A 26,942-nucleotide genomic window follows, 5' to 3' on the forward strand; every position below is an offset into this window, starting at 1 on the left:
GTAGAAAGGTCTATAGCTCGGGCAGCTTTTCCTAGTCAGGATAGATGGAATGCAAAGCACAGGTTACAACATGAAAGAAACAAATTCTTCTTGATTGTGAAGACTTAGGAACCTGCTGTCATTCGCTGAAACGGCCGGCGCCCTGGGACTCAGGACTCGGGCGGTAAGAAAGAAAAGAGGGCGCCGAAGAACCGTGAAACAGGGTGACCTACTTCCCAGTTCCCTCAGCCTCTCTCCCCAATGGGCTGATTTGTCCATTTGAGGCCTTGGCAGGCGGTTGGTGTGTAGGTGCGTGTAGGAGTGAGGGTGTGTATGAGGGTGCTCCGTGGCCCATCCCCCTGAACTGATGATCCCAACTCTCCCTAGGAGTCTCTCATTTCAGAGCCTTTCTGAACAGCTTCCCACGATTGCTGGGGTTTGCCAGAAGGAAGTTAACTGGAGGGCATGGGACTATTTTCAGGGGCCCCGCTAGGTAATACTCAGCCAACCAAGCTAAATTTGTTCAGTACTAGGGCCCGAGGGGGTCGCTGCTCAGGGCCTGTGGCAAGAGTCACCAGGCCACTCAATGGGTGATGCTGGGGCAGGCACTCCACCTCTTTCTCACCTTCATAGTCCCCAAGGTAGATCATTTGCTGCTGTTGTTAGGTGGGGAAGAAAGGCCCAACCCAGCGATGCTCAGGGCTTCCTCCTGGCTCTGCACTCAGGGATCACTCCTAGTGGAGCTCACGGAACTGTATGGGATGCCAGGGATCGAACCCAGGCCAGGCGCATGCAAAGCAAGCTCCTTGCCCACTGTACTGTTGCTCTGGCTGCCAAGGAAGATGATGTTAAGCTAAGCCCTCAACAGGTCTTCATAGTGTTTATTTCCCTCATCTCTGCCCACTTAATGGGAGGAATGGAGGTGGTTCGAGTCCAGAGAGTCCTCAGAAAAGTGTCCTCAGACAGAAGTGAGTTCTTAAGCTCTGCTTCGGGTTTTTTGGGGAGGAACACACCAGGCAGTGCCCAGGGCTTACTCGTAGCCCAGTGCTCAGGGTTCACTCCTGGCTGTGCTCAGAGTCACAGGACCATATGCAGTGATGGGGATTTGAACCAGGGTTGGCGGCATGCCAGGAAAGCAGCTCACCGCCTGTCCTCTCCCTCCTGGGGTTTCTTTCAGTTCTCTTTTTTGTTTGTTTTCTAATGGTTTTTGGGTTACACTCTGCGATGCAAAGGGATCCCTCCTGGTGGGGCTCCAGAAACCATACGGGATGCCAGGGATGGGCACAAAGGCCAGCTGCGTGTGGAGCAAGCACCTTACCCACTGTACCATCACTCCGGCCCTGCATGGGGTTTGTAAGCTGCAGAAGGCTGGGTCTGTGTGCTGGGGTGTTCAGTGGCCAGCCTAAGTGACAGTCATGTGAGAGTCCCCTGGGACATCCATCATGTCACCAAGTCTCCATCCGTGCTTTCCTCAAGGACAACATGTGCGGGGGCGGGGGGGGGAGGACTTTGTGCAGAGGCAGGGGTGGGAGGAGGCAGCAAGGAGGGGAGAGGAAAGGATTCCCCAGGAGAATTTCAAAGACAGGCCTTGGTGAGAGCAGCCCCACCATTTAATGGTGCTAACTGGAATAACTTCTTTAAAAAACCTAAATTAATACGTTTTCAAGTGGAATATTGAAAAGCGTTTAACGGGAGGGATGGAGGGTACTGGGTCTGGATGCAGAAGAGACTGAAGCAGTTGAGGCTGGAAGGATGATGCAAAGAGCTTTCATTAACGTTTCCTTCAGTGATGCTATTTGACTCTATTCACTGGGCTCTTTATTCTCCTCTCCTCTTTCCCCACCTCAAATCTGGTCAAATTTCAACCTCCAAATGTTAGAAGGAAACCTGGCCCGCTCCATTCAGAGATGTGCAGCCAATAAGCCAAGCCCATGATAGAGCCCATTCTTTTTTTTTTTTTTTTTGGTTATTGGGCCACACCCATCAATGCTCAGGGGTTACTCTGGGCTCTACATTCAGGAATTACTCCTGGCAGTGCTTGGGGGACCATGATGCCAGGGATCGAACCCGGGTCAGCCATGTGCAGCTATACTATCACTCCAGTGCATCACTCTGGTCTGATAGAGCCCATTCTGCTCCCAGAGCAAAACTACTATAAAATACAAAGGGGCACAGATGGTATCAGAATTTTTTTTTTCATTCTGGGGCCACATACAGGGGTGGCCAGGGTTTACTCCTGGCTCTGCACTCAGGGATCACTCCTGGCAAGCTTGGAGGACCATTTAGATGCTGGGAATCAAATCCAGTTGGCCATGAACAAGGCAAGACCCTTACCTGTTGTACTATCTGTCCCATATTAAGGATTTTTTTTAATGCTCTTACAGGTGGGTCAGAGAGGTAACTTGAGTGTTAGAGCACATGTTCCTCATGCGTGAGGCACTGGGTTTGACTGTTTGGACAGCTCCCCAATATTTTTGGTATGGCTCCCACAATTAAAGCAAGGACATTCCAGGGCTAGAAAGATAGTACAGGGATTGAGGTGCTTACCTTGCACTTGCAAATGACCCTGATTCCATTCTGGCACCACATGGTCCCCCAAACATCTCTGGGTGCAGACCTGAGGCGCCCCAGCACCACTGGGCATGGCCCAATGCCCCCTAATATAAAATAAAATCTTTAAAATCTCCAAATGTTTACTTTTCAAAAACCACAATGTTGGGGGCTGGAAAGATAGTAGAGCATGCAGGGTGCCTGCCTTGTACTGGGGTTCAATCCTTGGCACCCCATATAGTCCCCTGAGCTCTACCTGGAGGGATCCTTGAGCTCAGAACCATGAGTAAGTCCTCAGCAGAGCTGGGTGTGGCCCAAAAACCAAATCAGAACGTTTTATAAGAATTAGATGTCATTCAAGCACATTTTTTTAAAAAAGAAAAAAATTCTACAATTGTAAATAGTTTGGCAGTAAATGCTTTAAAGCTTGAAAGTAATTCTCTTTTACACAGTTTAATAAAACACACAAATATTTGGTGAGAGCCTTCATTATCTTACAGAATGAAAAGCAGGCACAATTGAGTCTAAGAATTAAGCTTACTGGGCCAGACATATAGGACAGAAGGGAAGGCAGTTGAATTGTACTTGGCTAACCCACGTTCAATCCCCAGCATCCTCGCCCCACCAAGAATAATCCCTGAGCACTGAGCCAGGAATAAGATCTGAGCACAGCTGGGTGTGGTCCAAAAAAAAGGGAAAAGAAAATTAAAAAAAATAATAATCATAAGCTTACTTGATTGTGACAAATGGCTTGCTCCTTCATTTTATTTTATTTTTTTCCTTCTTAATTACAAGACAAAAGTAAGTTGTAAGGAAGTTTGGAAAAACCACTGCCTGCAGATACCCAAATGGAAGAGGACATTTTCATTTCTTAATAAGACAAAGAAAGAGGTGTTTTTTTTTTTTAACTTTATTTTTGCAGGCCAAAAAAAAAAATCCAGTTAGTTTTACTTACTGGACATAAGTGCCATCCTGGGAGCACAATAACTGCTGAAAAATGTTTGCAGCTTTTATTATTAGCTATGTGTCACATGTCCTCCTCTTTCAAAAAAGCCTTTCATCCAGGGGCAGGTCCCACTTTGTGCTCTGCTTCAAGCTTTTCCATGCAAATCACTCCATCATTCCAGGAGGCTGAAGTAGGGCCCGAGCTCCCCCAGTGCAGGGGATCTGCTTCCTCAGCAGTAGCGGCTCACAGGAAACTTCTCATTGTGCACCGGCTCAGGAGGGGCGGAAGCATTTAACGCCGCAGCCGGCTGGGCAAGATGCTTCTGGAGCATCTCCCAAAACAGTGAAAGGCACCGGAAAACAGGTTCCTGCCGGGGAGGGACTGAATCCTAATGCTTAAGAAGTCCACTTAAGATTTTGGGCAAACAAGTGAATTTTCTTACATCTTAAAAAATAAAAACTTTTCAGTTTTTTTTTTTTTTTTTAGAAATAAAGCTGCCATAACACGATCAAAACCAAAGAAATAGACTAATAAATTTTAGAATGTCTCATTCTGAATTGAGAGCTGTTCCCTAAAAGCTCTGACAGTGAAATCTGTTCTTAAGCTAGAACAGATCACTGGACCATTGATCACGATCGAGTTTTCAGCTGAAAATAAATTTCCTTCTTACTTGTGCTTCTGGGCCCCCAAAATAAAGAACAGCCACAGGGTGTGGCATTCTTGTACGAAAAGCCTTCGAATGCAAAAGGAAGATGGGCTGTCTCAGGAAGCAAAGCCACTGTCCACCAAGGGTGTTTTTCACCCCTTCTTTCTGTGTAATGCTACCACAGAGCTCCACCCAATTTGACTACTTTCCAGGGGGCAAGGAACTAGGAAAAACCCAAATCAGCCCCAACATATCCACCGATCATCAATGGCTTTCAAAAATTCAAAGGGTCGAGTCATGCATTATGAATGAATGGTAACTGGGAATCGCCACACTAAAATCAGGGTATTCTAACAGACGAACGGGTGGGGGAAGGGTCAGAGCCTGTATTCTTCTGCACCGTGGGGTGTCTAGGAAGAAATCCTGAAAATAAAATATTTCATCCCGATCTTTAAACCCAACACCAAGGGGAGGAGGGGTGGAATACTTCTATTTCACAGCACGGGGAGGGAGGGCTTCTTCTGATTAAAATGAGTCAAAAGACACATTGAAATAGACTAGTAAAAAATTTAAAATCTAGGCAGATCACATTAGTAACTTGAATAGCGTTCACTTTCCGTTCTGGTTAATTTGGTCCCTTTGTTTAGGCAAAGAGTGGGTCCGCCTCTCTCCTCTAGTTAGACAACATGCAGCATCACCACGATTGAAAGAGGGAGAAAAGAAAAGAGGCAGAAAGGAGAGATGTTATCCATCCACCTGGCGTATTAAGCAACCCGAACAGTTAGCACCAGCCCATTTATTTCTGCAGACACACTAATCCACAAGGCAATGAATTAAAACCTTCCCCGACCTGTCGCGGCAGCTCCCCGGCAGTCCCACAAGAACAATGCACATTTCTACTAGGGGGAAAAAAAATCTCAAGTTGGGGAGCACCATGCAAAAGAGACTGGTTCAAATTCCCTACCATGCAGCGCAGCCATCATCAGAAGCCCAGCATTATCTTCCGCTCTAGGCAGTGATGAGCCAGAAGAGAGAAAGAGACAAATGGAGGAAAGGAGGGAGACGCAGCAAAGTCGGCGGCAATGTTTCTGGGTCATTAACAAGTGGGAGACCCCTCTCGGCATTCAAGCCAATCAATCTCTCTTTTCCAGGACAGCTCGCTCTCTCTGTCTTTTTTTTTTTTTTTCCTTTCCCCACTCAGCGGCTGTTGAAAAGACTGCAGCAAACCCAGCAAGGGATTCTGGGATAGGGATGCAGCAGCGAGCTGCGAGCAGATTCGTGGGTGGCTGGTTCTCCCCTCTGAGTCAGCAGTCAGCTGTTCCCCGGCTCGCGTGCTGGGCAGCTCAAAGCCCTGGCCACGATGTGCAGGGACGGTGCATGCTTCCCCCGGGGGCTGACCGCGGCCACGCGGGCTCGGCGAGGGGTGCAAAGCAGCGAGTGCAGCAAAAGGACAGGCGGAGGGTGGGGAACAGATTCTAGGAAGAAAACTAGGCAGACGTCTTCTCACTAGGAAAAGTTCAAATTTAGATTCTTGGGGTGAGCATCAGAGCACAGACTTCCTCTGGGGGCGGGGCGATGGGAGAGGAGATGTCTTTTCTTAGATATTCATTCATTCAAGCAGTCGGGGGTGAGGGGCAGACACACAAATGCAGATTTCTTTAACTGCAAAACAGCCCAGTTCTACAAGCCTCTCTGCCCCTTTGGGACCCACCCAGGAAAGAAAACTGTTCCTGAAAGGCAAAGGGGTTTTCGGTTTTGGGTTGTTTTTTTTTTTAAATGAAAAGGCCTTCAAAGAAAACTCAGGGAGTGTATTTATTGGATTTAGGGCATGCATAGAAATTTCTTTGCCTTTCTAAGGATGCAGTTCTTTCTCAGTTCAAGATGGAGAAACGTGCCGAGTTTTACATTTATGTACAACTTGGTTTCCTCTAAGTCATTAATGCTAGAAGGTTTTAAGAACATTAAAGTGGTTAGCAAGTAACCATACATAAATGATTCTACCATTATATTACAAGTAAAGGTAAAAAGGTAAAGGCCCTCCCGTTGATCGTCGATTTGCTCGAGCGGGCCCAGTAACGTCTCCATTGGAGACTTTGTTGTTACTGTGTCTGGCATATCGAATACTCTCAGTAGCTTGCCGGGCTCTCGGATATTACAAGTAATATCTTAGAATGACATCTTACACCCACGAGCCACAGCAATGAAAGGAGAAACAGACTGCCCTCTAGTCCATGAAAGTGATTCCTTTCAGAAAGAACACAAATTTTTTTTTCCTGTCTTAAAGATAAGGTTTTCTTTTTTTTTGGCTTTTTGGGTCAAACCCAGTGATGCACAGGGGTTACTCCTGGATTTGCATTCAGGAATCACTCCTGGCGGTGCTCAGGGGACCATATGGGATGCTGGGAATCGAACCCGGGTCGGCTACGTGCAAGGCAAACGCTCTACCCACTGTGCTATCACTCCAGCCCCATAAATTTTTTAAAAATTTTTATTAGTGAGACACCATGAGGTACAGTTATAGACTTACAAATTTTTGTGCTTGGGTTTCAATTATACAATGATCAAATACCCATCCATCCCTCCACCAGTGCCCATTTCCCACCACCAAGGATCCCAGTATCCCTCCCACCCCCATCCCCCCCATCCCACCCTGCCTCTGTGGCAGGGCATTCCCTTTTGTTCTCTCTCTCCTATTGGGTGCTGTGGTTTGCAAAAGAGGCAATGGGTGGCAATCATGTTTGGTCTACAGTCTACTTTCAGCATGCTTCTCCCATCCTGGGAGGATCCTCCCAACACCCTTTATTTGGTGCTCCCTTCTCTATCTGAGCTCCTTTTTCCCCTAGCATGAAAAACACAAATTTTTTGGGGGGGAGGTTGTGCCACACTCAGCGGTGTTCAGGGCTTACTCCTGGCTCTGGGCTCAGGGATCACTGTTGGCGGAACTGGGGGGAGGGAACTATACGGGGTGCTGGGAATGGAGTCCACTTAATGCAAGACAAGCACGTCCCCACAACATTACTGCCCACATTTTTGTCCTAATAATAAAAGCATGGATTTGCATATTTGATTACATTGAATATTCATCACATTCTTTCCATGCACTCAGCTCTGCAGAGCAGTGATTTCCCAGGGGAAGAGGGAGAGGAGTGGAGGGGAGGGTATAGCGTATCCGGGGAAATCAATAGACCCTAGAAAAGCCCAGACAAGGCAATTGGGCATGACTCATCTGAGGACACCTGGAAAACCACTGAGATGAAGAATTTCAGGCCCAGAGCACGGCTGCTCCACCCCAAAACAAAGGCCACACTCAACGCTGAGAAGGTCAAAGATGATCACCTATAGCGCCAACGGACTGGGTGGGGGTGGGGGTGACATTCTGGGAAAACTATGTATAAACCAACTTGGCAGTGGGGGAAAAGCCAGCATTTGCACGCATGTGCTCACTATCTGCTCCCCATTCCCCCTCCCTCCTGGTTCCACCCAGGGCATAACAAATGGAAGCCAGGTGAGGTCTGAGGACCATCTGGTGAGACGTGAGGTCTGTACCTTGCAGGGGTTCATCTCAGAATCTCATCAGTCCTAGTTTCCCTAGGCAGTTTCTGAGGTGACCCAGAGAGAAGGCAGCAGGGACGTTCTTCTCCAGACTGCCATTTGGGAACCTGACATCTGTCTCAGGTCCCACCTCTCCCAATTGCAATACCGAGGTATCCGAAGAATGGACCAACTCTCAGCCCAAGTGAAGGTCGAGTTTAGACTGGGAGGTGGTGCCGGTGTAGGTCACTGCAACCCAGAGAGGTAACTGCTTTCCCTTGGAAGGGAATAAGATGATGTGGGAACCCACAGGAAGAACAGTCATGCAGGGAGAAACGGGGTGCATTCTAGCCAGGGGGGCAGAGCTGGCCCGAAAGCTGGGAGGCAAGAAACAGCTCCTAGGATTTAATTCAATTCAATGTGACTGACGTGGTGATGATGAGGAGAGGGGCGGTTAGAAAAACAGGGATTATATTTGTTCCTAATCTTTTTTTTCTTTTTTTTTTTTCTTTTTTTTGCATTTTGGGTCACATCCGGCGATGCACAGGGGTTACTCTGGCTCTGCACTCAGGAATTACTCCTGGCGGTTCTCAGGGGACCATATAGGATGCTGGGAATCGAACCCAGGTCAGCTGCATATAAGGCAAATGCCCTACCTGCTGTGCTATCGCTCCTGTCCCCTAATCCTGATCTTTTACCCAGAATTTGAAATGCCTCCTCTTTGGTTTTTGCGCCACACCAGAGGATGCTCAAGAGTCACTCCCAGCAGTGCTCAGGGGTCCAGGGGAACATGCAATGTCAGGGATTGAACCCTGGGTTCCTGCCCACCAAGTATGTGCTCAGTCCCCTGCGCCTTCTCTCAGGCCTGGAATGCCTCTTTGGAATCAATATTACACAAGAGAGCTGGATTCGAAATGCCTCCATTAATATGGTCCAAGGTACAAACCTACAGTCATCGAGGACGGGAAAGTTCAGCCTTGTTTTCAACACATCTGGGCAAATGAACACAAGAGTTTATAAACGATGCGTTACCCATATGTAGGTATGTCAATGGGTACTGCATCCTCCCCCTGGTGGCCCTGGGCAGGTGACTGTCCTACCTCGTGGCATAACCACGCAGTTCCTTTCTGCGATGGAGTTTGCTTGAATTGAGGCCATAAGAGACCAGCTGGAGGGGGCTGGAGCAATAGCACAGCTTAGAGGGCATTTGCCTTGCACGCGGCCGACCCGGGTTCAATTCCCAGCATCCCATATGGTCCCCTGAGCACCGCCAGGGGTAATTCCTGAGCGCAGAGCCAGGAGTAGCCCCTATGCATCGCCAGGTGTGACCCAAAAAGGAAAAAAATAGAGACCAGCTGGAGTGGCCACAAGAGCAGGCCACTACCAGCTCCAGACGCCGCTCCTCTGCCTGAACAGGCAATAGGGTTAGAACTACCATCAGTCGGTTTGCTCAGCATATACCTGGGAGGAGCATATAGGCAGTATTAGAACAGGGTACTAGTGGCCCCCAAGTTAGGTTTATTTATTTATTGGACTTCCCAACCAGTACTGAGGCAGCCAGGGACCTCTCCCGGAAGTTCTCAGCCAACCAGCCCAGCAGTCCAGTGAGTCCGAGGCAGGTCCTCAGGGCACCCCAGCTGGGCTCAGGGCAACATGAACTCCCAGGGATCAAACCTGGGAGGTCACACATCAGGCACGTACCTAATCTCATACACTATCTCGCCAGTCCCTGGGTTTATTGTCAACTCAGTTTGGGCTGGGTGGGATCCTGCTAGACAAAGATTAGAAATTTACTGCCCAGGCTCAATCCAGAGGCCATTAGAGCAGTAATTTTCTTCCTCCCCCCACCTTTTGTTCTTTGGGTCACACCTGGCAGAGCTCAGGGGACCCTATGCAATGCGAAGGACTGAATCAGGGTCGGCCACGTGCAAGGCAAGCACCCTACCCCTCTACTATCTCTGACCTTGATGAGTGGTTTTCAATCTTTGGTCGTTGGGGCCCTGTCCTGGGACTGACAGTTAATAACCACTGTGGTAGGTAGATCACTGTTCTTAACCTTTCTGCGCCCGCCAACTCCCACTCTCGGTGGGCTGGCAGGGAAAACCACTGCTCTAAAATCAGCCTGCACCTGATCCCGGAACCTTCTTCTAGAAAGCAAGCTCCTTAGAATGGGTCACAGATCATTTTCTTCTGGGGGAGGACAGAGGGGCCTCTCAGGCATTGCTTATGGGTCCCAGGACTGTCTCCAGCAATTCCTGGCCCAATTGTGAGCCATTGGTTCATCACAAGGGCACCAGGAAGTGATGCTGCTTCTTGGACCCTGCTGAACTGGCCACCGATTTCCCCCTATACTTTATATAAACACTGTGGGTTACAACGTTGCTTGTGATCATCATTGGTTACAAACATTCAACATTCCAATACCAATCCCACTACAAAGTCATGTTTTAATCTTGTTTCTGCCTTTCTCATTTTAGTGCACCTCCTTTCTCCCTTCTCTCTCTCTCCCCCTCTCCCTCTCTCTCTCTCTCTCTTTTTTTTTCCTTTTTGGGTCACACCTGGTGATGCTCAGGGGACCATATGGGATGCTGGGAATTGAACCCGGGTCAGCCGCATGCAAGGCAAACGCCCTACCTGCTGTGCTATTGCTCCAGCCTCTCTCTCTCTCTCTCTCTCTCTCACACACACACACACACACACACGTCCACCATTCATTTTCAGCAGAGGCTCCCAACCTACCCCCTGTTATAGAATGAAGTTTCAATTGGAAATGAAAAAAAACCATCTAGGGCTGTCACATGGATTACTAGGGGGACACACTGAGAGAAGTCCTACTGCCAGTTAATGCCCCAACAGCCCCCACTGCATGGGAGGGTCTGCCACAAGGACCTCTGTCTCCTGCAACTGCTAAGAGCACTCCCTTTGAGAAGCTCAGATCTCTGGGCAGAGTGCCCCTGGTTCTGCCAAGACGCCTCTGGTCCCGCCTATCTCCTTCCCGGCTTAGTTCCAGTGAGTCCTTAAGACCTCAGAAAAGGGGCCCTGGATGCGCTCAGGTTCCTCTCCTGACTCAATGGCCAGCACAGCAAAAAGATTTCAGCACAAGCACCGGCCACTTTAGGAAGGATTCTCTGACGGCCGCCCCAACCCCAGAACGCAACCACCACCCACAATCTGGCCTGGATGTCATGACTGTGTGCGCCATCCACAGGGAGGAAATTCTCAATGACAACAACCCTATCACATAGGAAGTGCCCAAGAGGAGAGGCAGAAGGACTCTGTCATTCAAATGAATGAGGTTAGGACTCTGAATCACTGGGCTGGAGACCCATGGTGCAAGGAGATTCTTCACGCCAGATTCGTTGACTCATCATTGAGAAAGTTCTGCCATCTTTCCTCTGTGACCAGCAAAGCACCAAGAGGGAGGGAGAGGGAAAATGCGAGCACATTATGACTATTTTAGTGAGTGAGGAGTGAAGGTCACAAAGGTGATCAGGGCAGGGGCTGGAGCGATAGCACAGCGGGTAGGGCGTTTGCCTTGCACGCGGCCAACCCGGGTTTGATTCCCAGCATCCCATGTGGTCCCCTGAGCACTGCCAGGAGTAATTCCTGAGTGCAGAGCCAGGAGTAACCCCTGTGCATTGCCGGATGTAACCCAAAAAGAAAAAAAAAAGGTGATCAGGGCAGAGGAATCTGGCTCAAATCATGGTGAGGCTCTGAGTTTAGTCCCAGGCACTGGAGGGAAGCCTTCAGAATCACTGGGTGCGGTCCCTACAAAATAAGATTAAGGAGCTGGAGAGATAGTATAGGGTCAAAGAGCTTGTCTTGTATGAAGCCTGCAGGAGTTCGCTTTACCACTGCTCTATCTCTCTGGCCCAAGCACAAATTTTTATCTACCCGTCTCCTTCCTTCCTTTATTTCCCTGAGTTTCACTTATTCATTTATTCCTTTATTTCCCTGAGTTCCCTGTTTCACTTCACTATTTGCTTCTTCCTGAAGTTCTTTACTGTGAGGAAAAGACAGTGAACCTAAAAGGCCTGGATAAGATTTAGGACTGCCTTTCCTTTCCTGCAAAGAGTAATTCCTCGCTCCAGTCTGAGTCCATGGGTCCCTGAGAAATTGGAATGACAGGGGTCATATCCCACGCCTGGCAGACTCCAAGCTGGCGCCGGACGACTGCCTCGCGGGGCTGGTGAGACACGAGGTCTCTGCCTTGCCAGGCACTGCAGACTCTCATGGTCCTAAATTTTCCAGGTGCTTGCCCAGAGGACCAACGGGGATAGAGAGTAGGATGGGACATTCCTTTCTCAAGGTTGCCACCTCGCGCCTCAGCACTTCACATAAGCTACCTGGGAGACTCTACCTGTCCAATGTGGGGGTTCTCACTTACCCCCAGAAACATAATGAAGCAGCAAAGCTCCTTCTTGCTCTTAAGAACAGAAGGTCCAGGTAAACCTTAGCGTTGGGAGGTGGAGGGTAGAAATGGATTAGTCAGGGGTCTGACAGACAGGACAGTGGTTAAGGGACGTGCCTTACATTTGGCTGACCTGGGTTCAATCCCTGGCGTACCATATGGTCCCCCAGTACCCTGCCAGGAGTGATCCCTGAGCTCAGAGTAAGGACTAAGCCTGAGCACTGTCAGGTATGACCCCCAAACAAAGGAATGAACTAATCACCTGTCTCAGTCACCACCTAAGAACTTACACCAGAACTGGCCTGGTCTTGGGAGGGCCATTTCCTGCTCCACACTAGTCAAATGTACATGCCAAACGGACACCAATGACATACCAAGGAAGAAGATACCAATAAAAACATCCAAATTGCTCCTGGGGACCCTCGCCTGCCTCCAATTCAGTCAGGCCGTTTGAGTGTGTGGTCAGATGGCCCTTCCCAGCCGGGAAGAGACTCTGGCGTTGCTTCTCTGGGCTACTACCCTTGATCTAGGCTCTCTTCTTGTATTAGGACCTCTGAGTACATCTGCCCTTTCTGAGGGGGATATGGGAGGGATGTGCTGAGGCCACTAAACCACCTCTTTGGCCCACCTGAGAATGGCCTGGTTTACTCATCACAGTTCATTTTGTGAGAAGAGTGGAGTGAAGGTGATGGGGGAATGTGACCTGGGCCTGACATGGGGCCCAGAGGAGTTGGGCAGCAGCTATGCCAGGCGTGCGGGGCTAGGACTCGGTGCCAGGTAAACACGCATATGCGCGCGCGCGCGCACACACACACACACACACACACACACACACACTTTGGCTCTCATCCTTGGCACATACCCCATTGGAAGGGGTCCGAAGGGAGCACCATCAAACTGGAGGAAACTGATGCATATTCTGTTTCTTCTCCTTTCCAACCACCCGCTCCCGGTCAAGAATCTGCTTTGGGCCGAGGGGCACTGACCTGACCTGGCTCTAGCACTTTCCCAAGGCCTGCTTCAAAAGCACCTTCTAGGCCAGAAGGGCACTTCCTGGAGCACTGGAGCAAAACATGAACTCCACCACGCAGACACTGGGACAGTCAGTCCCCACCCTGTTGCTTAATCTTTGGCAGATTCTGCCACCAACAAAACTGAAAAGCAAAAGCAAACCAAAACAGAAAACTCTTTTGTTTTGTTTGGGTAAGGCCCCAGAGCCTACAAAGCTTCCTGGCAGGTCCAGAGAGGACCAGCAGGACAAGCGGCCTAAGGTTGAGGAGGGGGGGTGGGGGGGGAGTGCCAGGTCCCGGAAGGCAGCCCCGCTGCAGCTGCCGAGAGCCAGAGCGAGAGGAGAATGCACAAGCCTCCATCCAGCCTTTGTCTCTTCGGCTTTCTCCCGCTTTGCATTTCAACAAAGACATCCAAGGCAGGCGGGATTCCTGCGGGCCTGTGCCGGATCTCGGTGCTGGCCTCTGCCTGCAGGCTAGGATTCAGCGCTGGGCGTTGCCTTGGTGGCAGATCCCAGCGACAGAGGCCCATGTGGGCGCGCTGCTAAGGATGTCTAGCTGGGCCCTGGCTTCCTTCTCACGCACAAAGCGATGCTTTAGAAACCCACAAGAGGGCCAAAGACGATCTTGCCAATGCTTATGTGCTCTCCAGCTCATCCTACTTCTAGGGACTCTGTTATCAGGGTCCTCACGGTCACGTGGGCCATTCTGACCGGTCGGGGCTCACAGACCCTGGAGAAGGACCTGGAGATGAAGGAACCTGGAGATGATTTTCCAGCTTTGTGCTAGCCCCGCGGCAACGGCGGTTCCCATGACAACAGGCCCCGCCCAGGTCCCGCCCCCTCGGCCGGCTGCGCTCACCCCGGGGCTCAGCAGGCCGCCGCCAGCTGGGCTGGTGAGATGGCACAGTGGGCAGGGTGCTTGCTTGCACGATGCTGACCCAGGTTCAATCCCCGTGCCCGCAGCCTGCCAGGAGTGACCCCGAACGCAGAGTCAGGAGCCCCTCTAGGTGGATTTCCCTTATCTCTGATTCCTCACCCAGACACTGGGCCACACTTCCCGGGGTACCTTACTGTAGAGCCTCACTATAGTGAAAGCATTTTCCTAAGCACTGAATTGGATCTACTAGGCTGACAGCACGAAGCTGTTACGACGCGGGCTCTGAAGACACGGGTGGATTTGCTCAGTCTCCAGCCTGTCACGGCTTGTTAGCCAGTCTGTAAACGGTTGCCTCCTAAGGCCATCCTGATGATTAAGTGGTGTGGCAGGCAAACGCCTGATACAGTAAGTGTCAAGTTACTCAGCTCCGCTATCCCATCGTGGCCACTTGGCTAAGTCATTTAACCTCTCTGCGCCTCAGTTTCCAAGCAGGAAAATGGGGCTCATGAACCCGAGGAATTTTTTTTTTAGCTTCGCTTTTTTTTTCGTTTGGTATTTGAGCCTGGCGGTGCTCAAGAATCAAAGATCATTCCTGGCAGTGCTCAAGAAACATATGGGGTGCCAGGGATGGAACCAAGGTAAGATGCACGTAAGGCAAGCGCTCTACCCACTGAACTGTCTCCATCTCCCAAAACCTAGGGTTATTGTGGGAATTCATTGGTTTATGAAGAGAACCAACTACAGCGTCTGATACACAGTGACCCGTCCAGACAGGAGTTCATAAAAGAGTACCAGTAGCACCGCAGTGACTAGACATCTGAGTTCCCGGGCTAATGGCTGGCTTTTGTAACTCCTGGGGTCTGTCCGGCTCCTGTCGGGCTTCATTTATTTTGGGATGAATGAATAGACTTAGACTACACTACGCCCCATTAATTCCTTTCTTACGCCAGATAAAATAAATCAATAAAGGCGTGGGAAGAATGAATGTGCAGAATCAGAAGAGGCAGCGCTATCCACTTTTATCATGCTAGTCTCCTCAATCCTTTTCACCCACTTAAGGCTGCTGACTTGCTGCCCTGGGACCCAGGGGAGTGACTCCCGCACTACTTTGTTGCTTTTGGTAAATCCTCCCCCCTGATTTCTAACTCAGTGGGGTGGCAGGACCTGGAAAGAGTCTCTACTCAAACCCACCTGTCCCACTTTCTTGTGAGAAAGAGGCCTGGTGGTACTTTGTAAGAGTCCACGGTCACTGGCAATGAATGGCTCATGGCCAGAGGTCTTCTTGGAAAGATAAGAAGAGAAACAGTTCCCAGAGTTCTTGTCCAGGACAGAACTCATCATCTCGGGTCATAAGAAATGAGACCTTGCTTTAATACTGGAGGGTTGGCATCCCAGGATGTCCAGAACTGGCCACCAAGTCCTATCATTGAAACATGGACAGGAGGTCCATAAGGAACCCCCACATGCTCTCAAGAGGAACGAGAAAATCTCCATAAAACAATCCATCACATTCCCCAGCTCCCAGAAGAGAACAGTGCAGAATCTCCTGCCGGTCAGCCACACACAAGGCAAATGCCCTACCTGCTGTACTATCTCTCCGGCCCCGCCCCAACATTTTACATTTTTATTATTTCTTTTGGTTTGGGGGCCACATCCAACAGTGTTCAGGGCTAATTCCTGGCTCTGCACTCAAGGATCACTCCTGGTGATGCTCAAGGGACCATACAGGGTGCCAGGGATCCCACATGGGTAGGCGGCATGCAAGGCCAAGAGTCCTACCCCCAATACCACTGCTTTGGCCCAGGTACCAATATTTTGATGAAGTGCTTTTGTTTCCTGTTGGCAATCCCAGGTGTCAGAACCAGGGTCCCCCACATACCAGGCAGGTGCTCTAACACAGAGCCATAACTCTGGCTGCAGAATAAACGAGTGAACTTTTAAGACTTTGTGGGCCATGTGGTACCTGCCACCACCAGAGGATGCTGTGGCAGGACCACAGCAACAAGGGCACGTGGTATTTATGAATGCCAGAATGCGGAATTTCAAGTAAGTTGCATATCATAAAAAAAAGGCCCTGTTTTCAATATAGATACTGAAAGGTATCAAGAATATCTCCTACTTACTTTCAACCTTCAAATCTTGTCCAGCGTGATCATTTCCAGCTATTATTATTATAGCGGTCTCTTCTCTCATACCTACCCTCAACCCCCCACACACTTGTGGTTAGTTCCAACCACTGATCAGTCCTCCAAAGTACAATGCGCAAAAGGAGAGAGAGAGAGAGAGAGAGAGAGAGAGAGAGAGAGAGAGAGAGAGAGAAGAAAGTGACTGCCAAAAAAGGCAGGCAGGGGGCTGGAGTGATAGTACAGCAGGTAGGGCGTTTGCCTCGCACGTGGACGACCCGGGTTCAATTCCCAGCATCCCATATGGTCTCCTGAGCACTGCCAGGAGTGATTCCTGAGTGCAAAGCCAGGAGTAACCCCTGAGCATCGCCAGGTGTGACCCGAAAAGAAAAAAAAAAAAGGCAGGGGCTGGAAAGATAGCACAGCGGGTAGGGCGTTTGCCTTGCACGCGGCCGACCCGGGTTCAACTCCCAGCGTCCCATATGGTCCCCTGAGCACCACCAGGAGTAACTCCTGAGTGCAGAGCCAGGAGTAACCCCTGTGCATCGCCAGGTGTGACCCAAAAAGAAAAAAAAAAAAGGCAGGCAAGGGATGAGGGGTGGGGGTGATGGGAGCAAACCTGGGGATACTGGTGCTAGGAAATGTACACTGGTGGAGGAATGGGTGTTGGAATACTGTATGACTAAAATTCAATCATGAACGGCTTTGTAATACTCTAAAAAATTAAAAATTAAAAATAAATTTTAAAAAACCTGTTTTCATTTCTTTTCCTTCAACCATCTAAAAAGGCAAAAAGCATTCTTCTGAATGATGGATTTGGTTGCAGGCTGCTCAGGCGTAACCGGCTACCATGTCCCTCTGCGGATTTGTTTTCAAAGGAAAAAATCCAGCCAGGGGACAATCATGTTCTAATCCAGGGTATGGCTCTTCAAACACAAGCCTGATAAATTTTAACAAGGTTACAAACTAACCCACAGCAGCAAAAAGCTCACAGAAGAAACAGTATCTACAACTTTGTTAGTTTGTTGTATACCAACAAAGATAAGCAAACAGTGTCCACAATTCACCTGGGCACAGGTAAGAGATGGCCAGTCCCTGAGATGCAGGACGGGTATGTTGTGGACAGCAGGGTAAGCTGTTTACGGCAGCTGCCAGGAGGGGCTGTGCCCCCAAATGTCCAGTGACAGAGAGTGGACAGAGAGGCTGCAAGTATAAATACAGGATGGAATGTATTACTCAACTGTAAGGAAGGGTGAAACCTCGCGGCTTACTGCAACTTGGATGGAACTGAAATGCCTCATGTGAAGTGGCGATTAACATGTTAAGTTGGAGATATTACACAGAGAAAAGTACACACCGTACTAAAAAATTCATAGAGTAAAGCAAGAGAAAGAAGGGCAAACACCAAAGGAAAGAGGAAGAGTCATATCCAATGATGACAAACCCTTGGCCTCGGATTATAAAACTGAGATGATCACAGGGCTGGGAGTAGCAGGGTCCCCACAGAGATGGGCTAGAAGCGACCTAAGGACAGTGGTAAGGGGACTTGGGTCCTCTGCTGGTGGTAAAGTTACAGCGACTTCGCACAGCAAAACCATAAATACCAGGGCGGGAGAGATGATGCCAGGGGTAAGGTAAACCTGCTGTGCAGCTGACTCAGGTTCGATCCCTGGCATCCCATACGGTGCCCTGATCCCCATCACAAGTGACCTGAGCACAGAACCAAGAGTAAGCTCTGAGCATTGCTGGGTGTAGCCCCAAAACAAAACCAAAAAATTTTGTGTGAGGACTGAAGAGAGATACACAGGAGTTTAGGCGCTTGCCTTGCAGCCCACTGAGTGAGGTCCAACTCCCCAAGCTCTGCCAGGGGTCCCTCCTGAGCACAGAGTGGTCCCAGGTGTCCTGCGCTCATGAAGGACTCACCTCCACTGTTGGCCATCCCAGAGTGCTATGGCATACTAATGCCTCCCCACTGGGGACTCTCGTGGGAAGAAGGGAACCCAGGCACGGGTGACGAGTGGAAGATGACCACAGCTTTCCTGCAGAATCGATGTTTGATTAACATTTAATGACATGGCATCTGACCTTGGTCATGTGAGTCCCTCTCTTCTCAACAGCAGTTCTGCCTCCCGGGCCCTAACTAGCCCCAGTCCCATTCAGACTCCTTAGCTCAGGATAAATATTCACATTTTGTCGTGTTTACTTTCGGGGGGAGTGGGGGAATTTGGGTCATACCTAGAAGTACTCAAGACTTACTCCTGGCTTTTCTCTCAGGGATCACCCCTGAAGGGTCTTGGGGGATCATATGTGGTGCCTGGGATTGAACTAGGTCAGGCCAACCTCTTTATTTATTTACTTATTTTTAAGTTTTGGGTCACGCCTGGCAGCACGCAGGGCTTACTCCTGGCTTTGCGCTCAGGGATCACTCCTGGCAGGGACCATATGGGGTGCTGGGGATTAAACCGGTTGGCCGTGTGCAAAGTGCCCTACCCAGTGTACTCACACTCCCTCCCCACCCGCCCTGTCCCCATTTACTTGAGATTCTACATCCAGACTCTCCATGTGTAGCACTGTAGCACTGTCCTCCCATTGTTCATCGATTTGCTCTAGTGGACACCAGTAACATCTCCATTGTGAGTCTCGTTGTTATTGCTTTTGGCATATCGAATATGTCATGGGGAGCTTGCCAGGCTCTGCCGTGTGGGCGGGAAACTCTCGGTAGCTTGCCAGGCTCTACGAGAGGGGCAGAAAAATCGAACCCAGGTCGGCCACGTGCAAGGCAAATGCCCTACCCGCTGTGCTATCGCTCCAGCCCCACTCTCCATGTGTACGTGATTAAATTCCTTCTTTGGTGGCTGGAGAGATACAAAGGGCAAAGCACTTGCCTTGCATCGGCCAAGCCCCCTTCAATCTCCAGCACCATAAACATCTAGTCAGAATAATTGACCCCGGAGCTCGGAGCCAGGAATAAACGCTAAACACAGCTGGGAGTGGCCCCCAAAGAAACAATCAAGCAAACTAATATATTCTTTTTCTCTGATGAATCAGCCTGATGTGAATTGGACCCTTGGGCCCCCTTTGAAAAGAACCCCAGAGGAGTGGGGCCCTTTGGCTATCAAAAAGGTCTGGGAGGGGCTAGGACCACCCACACCCAACCCCAGGACACTCAAGTAGCAAGTGACTGAGTCTGACCTGGCTCCTGGCTCTGGTCTGCCCCAGTGGAGGCCTCGCCTGGGCCCCCCTGCCTGGACTCACCAGAGACCCGGAAGCCTGAGGCCGTGGCAGGCTGCCAAGGCTCCTCATGATTCTGCCCAGTCTGTGGAGACCGCGCTGCGCTAGACAGATCTGGACACACCAGCACAGGACTGAGGGACGAGGATCGCAGGCTGAGACAGAGCTCGCAGATCTCCAACCACAGCTGGCGGGCAAACAGCAGGGCTTGGTCAGAGCACAGAGCCACAGGACCCTGCCCTGAGGCTGAGAGCACTCAAAGGTTAAAACTCCGCTGCCAGCCGCAAGGCGAGGGGCAGGGGGGCAAAAATAAACCGTGACGTCCTGTTCTAGGGGAGTTCCCAGAGAAGGCGGACTCCTGGGAACAAGACGGGAGAAAACTTCAAGACTTGGTAGAGGGACTGGAGCGATAGCACAACGGGTAGGGTGTTTGCCTTGCACACGGCCGACCCGGGTTCGAATCCCAGCATCCCATATGGTCCCCTGAGCACTACCAGGGGTAATTCCTGAGTGCAGAGCCAGGAATGCCCCTGAGCATCACCGGTTGTGACCCAAAAAGCAAAAATAAATAAATAAATAAATAAAAAACGCTTTGTAGCGGGCCGAGCTATAGGACAGTGGGGAAGGTATTTGCCTTGCACACGGCCGACCCAGGTTTGATCCCCGGCACCCCATATGGTCCCCTGAGCACCACCAGGAGTGATCCCTGAGTATAGAGCCAGCAGGAACCCCTGAGCATCGCCAGGTCTGGCCCAAAAACTGGAAAAAAAATAAATAAAAGACTTTGTAGAAAGGCCGAATAGCAACATGGCAGCACAAAGCAGATGCAGAGTTTCTGAATGACCTGGGACCCAAACAAGTTGAGAAGTGTGCAGACGGGAAGCTGTGGAGAGAGCCTCAAGGGGCTGTGGAACTCTGACCAGGGCACACGAGGGAACGGGGAGGTGTGGAGGAGGGGAAGGTGTAGAGCAGGCAGTGAAGGTCTCGGGTGATTCCAAGAGGAAAGAGTCAGCCGGACCTAAAACAGAAACAGCCTGTTTTCCTCGATGGATGGTACAGGGCAAGGGAAAATAGAAAAGTCCAGGACACGAAAGAGAAGCATCTTGTGGAAGGCCCTGATAGCCAGCGTTAGCTGAGGGCGCCGACCCCGGAGATTAGCCAGCGACAGAACCGTGTGGAGAAAGAATCTCGTTACAATGAATAGGATGAATTTTCTGCAAGAGAGAAGACTAGGAAGGAAGTTATTACAGGGGCCAGAGACAGTAATGCCTTGCAATGCAGTCAAAAGTGGTTCTGATTCCCTGGCAACACAGGTGGTCCCTGAGCACCACCAGGGGTCACTTCTGAGCACAGAGCCAGTCTTAGCAAGCTGAGATGTGCCTACTGGAAAAGCATGTGAGACCAGCATGGAGGAGAGGTGGAGATGGTTGCCAAGGTGACAGTTCTAGGCTAGGAAGAAAGGTCTGGGCAGGAAACAAAGATTTGAGAGGTAGATCAAGGTAGGCAACAAACTCATCCTACTAAGCACTGACCGTTAACCAGGCTCTGTTCAAGACATTTCACGCACATCCTCTTTCTCCTCTCAACAACCAAATGAACCGAACAGAACACTGTCTTTATCCCCACTACAGACCATGAATCTGATTAAGCCATAGGGGGCATTCAGTGACTAGTCCGGGGGTCCCCCATTAACAGAGCATGCGGTTATTCCAGTTTCCTAAATGTTTGTAGGTGTGAACCACAGTAGAAACAGCTGATGTTCTGACGCCCAACACCTACAGCTCACTGAAACCCAAGTTGCATAAGATCACACTTAGCCCTCTGCTGTTTTCTGTTCTACTTCATTTTCAAAGAGCTTGCCTGCAACCCACAACTTGATTCTCACTTCATCACTCCCGAAACCCCACAGTTTGGGAGGGGCTGTTCCACACCCTCCCACAAGAATCAAATCAGAAGGGGCCGGCAGAAGGAGAGAGAGAAGGAACATCAGACTCGGGGGCGGGGTGGGGTGGGGAGCTTCACCTTGGTGCTTTTCGGTCCACAGTATTGACATGATGAGAAGCAAAACCTCTTCCACCAACTCCACCAACTCCTGCCCCGAGGACACGTCTGTGGAAGCTAGCTCTTTGGGGATGAGTCATGAATGACTGTCACCAGCCTTGACGGGGCCTGGAAGCCATACCGGCTGCCAAGTGCTCCCACCATGTGATACAGGAAAAGTTGCAGACGCACTCAACTTGGGGGAATGTCTGAAGCTGGCGGATCTAAAATTGCTACAGCATCACACGGCAGTAGGAGCCCGGCCCACGGCTCATAGAAAAGCCGGGCCCCACGTTGATGCAGTTCCTGCAGCTAGGAATGGTGAGAAGAAGAAACCCTACCCCCAGGCAGGAAGTCATGGAATATGACATTTATGATCCTGCTAGGAGGAAATGTTCTTGCTGGCAGAACTTGAGCACATCACCTGGAAAAATCCTCACAGAAACTGGCTCTCTAGATATGTATCGTCATCCATCCTTCCTCTCCAGAGGAAGAAGGGAATGCTTCCTTTCCACTAAAATTTACCCCTTCCGAGGGGTCCTTCTGTCTCCTCTCAGACTCTCTCTCCTGTTCAGCTTTTTCTAAACTCCACATTAGAACCATCATCCGAGCTCAAGGTCTCCCACCCAGCCCCATCGCAGCCAGTTCCCTTCCGGTTCTCCTCCCAGCTGCCCGTGGCTCCTGGCACTGGGAGCGTTCCTCCCAAAATTGTTCCTTCCCTTCAGCACCCCCTCACTTCACTCTCTCCTCCACCCCTGCCAACGCTGCTGGGACCCCGCAACTAACTCTCGGAGGCTGCCCAAGCACCAGGACCCTTGCCCTTCCACACACGCTGCCCAGACACCTGCCTTGGGTCTCAGGGGACCCTGCGGGCCTTTCCTCGAGGCTGTCCCAACTCCCAGGTTCAGTGTCTGCAGCAGGTTTACTAACTGGCCCCTGGCTCGGAGGTCGTCACAGTGATTGTGTGTGAGACAAATCTTTCCACAGCCACTGCACAGACTCCTGGTGTCTCCTCAAGATCAGAGGAGGAAGAACGACTCCATAAATTCCCAAGGTCCATAAACACCGTTGGGGCTCAACTTAAATATTTTCACGTCTCCTCTGAAAAATGTCCATAGATTTTTCTCTTTTTTACCCTCTCTCTCTCTCTCTCACCTTCTACCTCGAGCCTCTTTTTTTCCCAAATAACATCTGCCAATCCAGCTGGATTGAAATTTTTACTAAAATACAGTGGGTAGGGTGTTTTCCTTGCATGCAGCCAACCCCGGCCAACCCAGGTTCGATTCTTCTGCCCCTCTCGGAGAGCCCGGCAAGCTACCGAGAGTATCTCGCCCACAGGGCAAAGCCTGGCAAGCTCCCCGTGACGTATTCAATATGCCAAACATAGTAACAAGTCTCAGAACAGAGACATTACTGGGCCCGCTCAAGCAAATCGATGAACAACGGGAGGACAGTGCTACAGTGCTACCTTTTCTGGGGTCAAAGTGATAGCAGAGGAGGTAGGGCACTTGCCTTGCATGCGGCTGACCTGGGTTGAATCCCCTGCATGCCATACAGTCCCTCGTCCCCCAAGCACCAAAAGTTGGAATTCCTGAGTGCAGAGCCAGGAGTAATCTGAGCATAGTTGGGTATTGCCAAAAAAACAAACAGAAAATTTTAATAAAGTAAAATACTGGTCTCCCTGGTCCCCCCCCCCTTTTTTTTTAAAATCCTGTGCTTTGTCTCTCTTCTCACAACTTTGTATTTGTTTGTATCAGATAATTTGATTAGACCTAAGTACACTTAGTTTCCTAATGGTTCCTTTGTGATATTCTTGGGTCTAGTGTTACTTTTTTTTTTTAAAGTGATTAGGGCTGGAGCGATAGCACAGCGGTCGGGCGTTTGCCTAGCACGCAGCCGGCCCGGTGGAACTGGGTTCGATTCCTCCGCCCCTCTCGGTAGCCTGGCAAGCCTGGCAAGCTACCGAGAGTATCTTGCCCACACGGCAAAGACTGGCAAGCTACCCGTGACATAGTCAAATATGCCAAACACAGTAACAACAAGTCTCACGATGGAGATGTTACTGGGCCCACTCAAGCAAATTGATGAACAACGGGAGGACCGTGACCATAAGCGTGAACCTCTGAGGGAAACTCCTTCTCCAAACACATCTCTAGATTCACTTACTCCAGAAAATAGTCTTTTATCTAGGGCCTCACACAATTTTGCACTGTGTGATCCGCTGCCACCCAGGCCCATCTCACTGAGCACCACTTCAGTATGTTCTCGGTCTGCGTTCTAATCAGCCCTTTCCCGGACCAGTCACAAGACTTCATTTCCTTGCTTCTGAAATGCTTCCTCTCAGACACACTGTAAAAATAAGATGGAATCATGGATCTGAAAGCACTAAAAGGCGATGATTTACTCTAATCTGAGACTGAATCATTATTCCCATCTCGCTTTCAACTTAACTCAGCTAGCTTCGATGTTGATTAAATTATGGGTTTGAGCCAAGGAGCTGGTTCTTCTAGATTTGTGCGACAGGGGGCAATAAATTTCATGACTAATAAAAGATGAGAGGAAGGATGGAAGGAAATGGCAAAACACATCCTGGTGGGTCAGCAGAATTATCTTCATAAAACAAACATAGGGTACAGTGCCCTCCACCCTCCCTAAGACACACAGTATCACAGGCGCGCATAAGAAATAACTGACAGTCCCCAGTGTAATCAGTCCTGGTCCAATAAATCCACAAGCTCATCCATTATGCTTAAGTCAAGAGTGTCATGTTGGGGCTGGAGCAATAGTACAGCGGGTAGAGTATTTGTCTCACACACAGCCAACCTGGGTTCGATTCCTGGCATCCCATATGGTCCCCCGAGTACTACCATGAGTAATTCCTGAGTGCAGAGCCAAGAGTGAGCCCTGAGCATCGCTTTATGACCCAAAAAGCAAAAGAAAGAGACAAACAAACAAAAGAGTGTCATGTTTTAGGCTTAAGGGGGTAACTGAATTCTACTGATCTTAAAGCTGAAAATGAAGCAAGAACTGCTCTCCATTCCTACAATCCAGAAAGTTGGCCCACCCCGCTCAATTTAGAATCTCAGTAAAGCTCATCCTTGAGTCTTGACAATATTGATCACATTGAATCAGGGGGAAAACAGCCTCTCCACCGACTGCAGTGAGAAGGATCCTTAGGATGTGCTGAGTGAATGTGTTCGGTAAATATTCACTTTTTTTTCTTTTTGGGTCACACCCAGCGATGCACATGGGGTTACTCCTGGCTCTGCACTCAGGAATTACTCTGGTGGTGCTCGGGAGACCGTATGGGATGCTGGGAATCGAACCTGGGTCAACTGCGTGCAAGGCAAATGCCCTACCCGCTGTGCTTTCGCTCCAGCCCCAATATTCACATCTTAAAATTTCCAAACTTCCCTACAAATCCAGTCCTATGTATTTTGCCAGAAAAAAAAAAGGTAGGGCTGGGGAAATGGTGCAGGGTAGATCCTTGGATTCTATACCTGGCACCTGGCACCACACACACACACACACACACACACACACACACACACACAATACAGTACATTAAATACATAAACATTATTGTCAATGTTTTTTTTTTCCAAATTCTGAGCCATGCCCAACAGTTTTGGGGGGCAACTGCCAGCTGGGAGCTGTCATCACTCGCAGGGTGGGTTCTATAGTTCTAGGGATCAACACCAAGCATATACTCAGCCCATATCACTGGACTTACTCTTTCTATTCTTTTTTTCTTTTTGGATCACACCCAGCAATGCACAGGGGTTACTTCTGGCTCTGAAATTACCCCTGGCGGTGCTCGGGGGACCATATGGGATACTGGGAATCGAACCCGGGTTGGCCACATGCAAGGCAAACGCCCTACCTGCTGTTCTATAGCTAGAGACCCTGGACTTACTGTTTCTAGTTTGTGGGGTTTTGTCTTCAGTTGGGGGCCACACTCAGTGGTAGTCAGGGCTTAGGCCTTGCTCTGCACTCAGGAATTATTTCTGGCAGTATTTAGGGAACAATCATGGATATCAGAGATAGAACCTCGATCGGGCGCATGCAAGGTAAGAGCCTTACCCACTGTGCTGTCTCTCCAGCCCCTTATGGTTCCTACAAAGGAGTTACATGAACGTTTCTTCTTTTACTTCACTAACCCTCGGGTATTGGATGCACCCACTTCCTATCCTGGCCAACTCTTTGGAGTCGGTCATGTGATCGCTTTGTAGCTGTGATGCTAAACACAGCACAGCAGAGTTGAAATACAGAAGCATTCTGGGGTGTCCCATTCAGAAAGGTGAACTTGGGGGTTTGAGGGCTGGAAAGCAGACAGAGGTCACAAGTAGTCTGAACGAGTTCGTACCTGCAGGGACCCTCCTTCTGGCCTAATTGTGACTCCAGTCTCCCTCTCCCTTCAGCCACTCTGGACTGAGCAGCTGAATAATGCTGCACGCGGGCTAAACTACTCCAGAGATCTGGGAACTCTCCAGCGAACACATCTACCTAGGGGTCTGATGAAGAGGAAACAACTTAGAGGGAACGAAAGCATTACTTCTCACTAGATTTCCTTCCCTCCCGCACTGGAACGTCCTGTTAGGCATGCGCCCCGACATGCTGAGAATCTTTTGTTCCGCATTATAAATGAAAACCAGCTCCTGTGCAGATGGGCTTCAGAGTTTCAGAGCCAAAAAAGAATCTGACTACCCCCACTGCAAGAACTGCAAAGCAAATTCTTAATGATTTCCCATTCTGGCGCTGTAAAGGCATTTTAGAAAGGGCTCTGAGCATGATCTGGGATAGATACTTAACTAAGTACTCCAAGGCTCTGTTTAAGCACAATTTATGTGGGCTCTAACAATGTCCTTTCAGAGCAAATCCCTGAGAAATCTATTTTTCCCTTTAAGTAAAATTATTTTAAATGAATAAAAACAGGGGTGGGAGAGAGTACAGGAGTTAAGTCTTTTGCCTCGTGCAGAGCCTACCCCAGTTCAAACCTCAGCAACTGCCTATGGTCCTCCCAAGCACTGTCAGGAGTGACCCCTGAACAAAGAGCCTGGAGTTAGCGCGGAGCAACACTAGGTGTGGCCCCCAAACAAAACAACAAAAGGTGAATTAGTGCTCCAGAACAAGGTAGTACAGTCAGTAGGGAGTTTGCCTTGCACACAGCCAACCTGGATTCAATCCTCGGCATCCCATATGGTCCTGTGAGCACTGCCAGGAGTAATTCCTGAATGCAAAGCCAAGAGTAACCCCTGAGCACTGCCAGGTGTTACCCAAAAAAGAAAAGAAAAGAAAAGTGAATTAAACAGGGCTGGGGAGATAGTAGGAGCCTTTGTTCAAGCTCCTGATCTGGTTCCCAGCACTACATGGTCCCGCAGTACCGCCAAGTGTGATCCAAACACAAACAAACCAAAAGAATAAAACTGGCCTTCTGAGGCTGGAGCGACAGTACAGCAGGTAGGGTGCCTGCCTTGCAGAGGGCTGACCTGGCTTCGACCCGCAGCTTCCCACATGGTTCCCTGGGCAGCACCAGGAGTGATCCTTGAGTGCAGAGCCAGAAGTAAGCCCTGAGCATCGCTGGGTGTACCCCAAAAAC

General features: G+C 49.8%; 1 protein-coding gene across 12 annotated transcripts in view; it reads right to left on the reverse strand.

Moving 5' to 3' along the window:
- The window catches only part of TRIM2 (tripartite motif containing 2), a 154,212-nt gene that overhangs the window by 54,068 nt on the left and 73,202 nt on the right, over positions 1-26,942 (reverse strand). For 3 of the 12 annotated variants that reach the window (XM_056119187.1, XM_056119188.1, XM_056119186.1), the window contains exon 1: positions 5,086-5,294. The exons of the other annotated variants lie outside the window; for them this stretch is intronic. In XM_056119187.1, the coding sequence (XP_055975162.1) occupies positions 5,086-5,088 (3 nt within the window). In that variant the 5' untranslated portion in view covers positions 5,089-5,294. Of the gene's footprint in view, positions 1-5,085; positions 5,295-26,942 lie in introns of those variants that run through there. 12 annotated transcript variants of the gene reach the window in all.

Source organism: Sorex fumeus, unplaced genomic scaffold (genome assembly GCF_029834395.1).
Source record: "Sorex fumeus unplaced genomic scaffold, SorFum_2.1 ptg000039l, whole genome shotgun sequence".
Lineage (NCBI taxonomy): Eukaryota > Metazoa > Chordata > Mammalia > Eulipotyphla > Soricidae > Sorex > Sorex fumeus.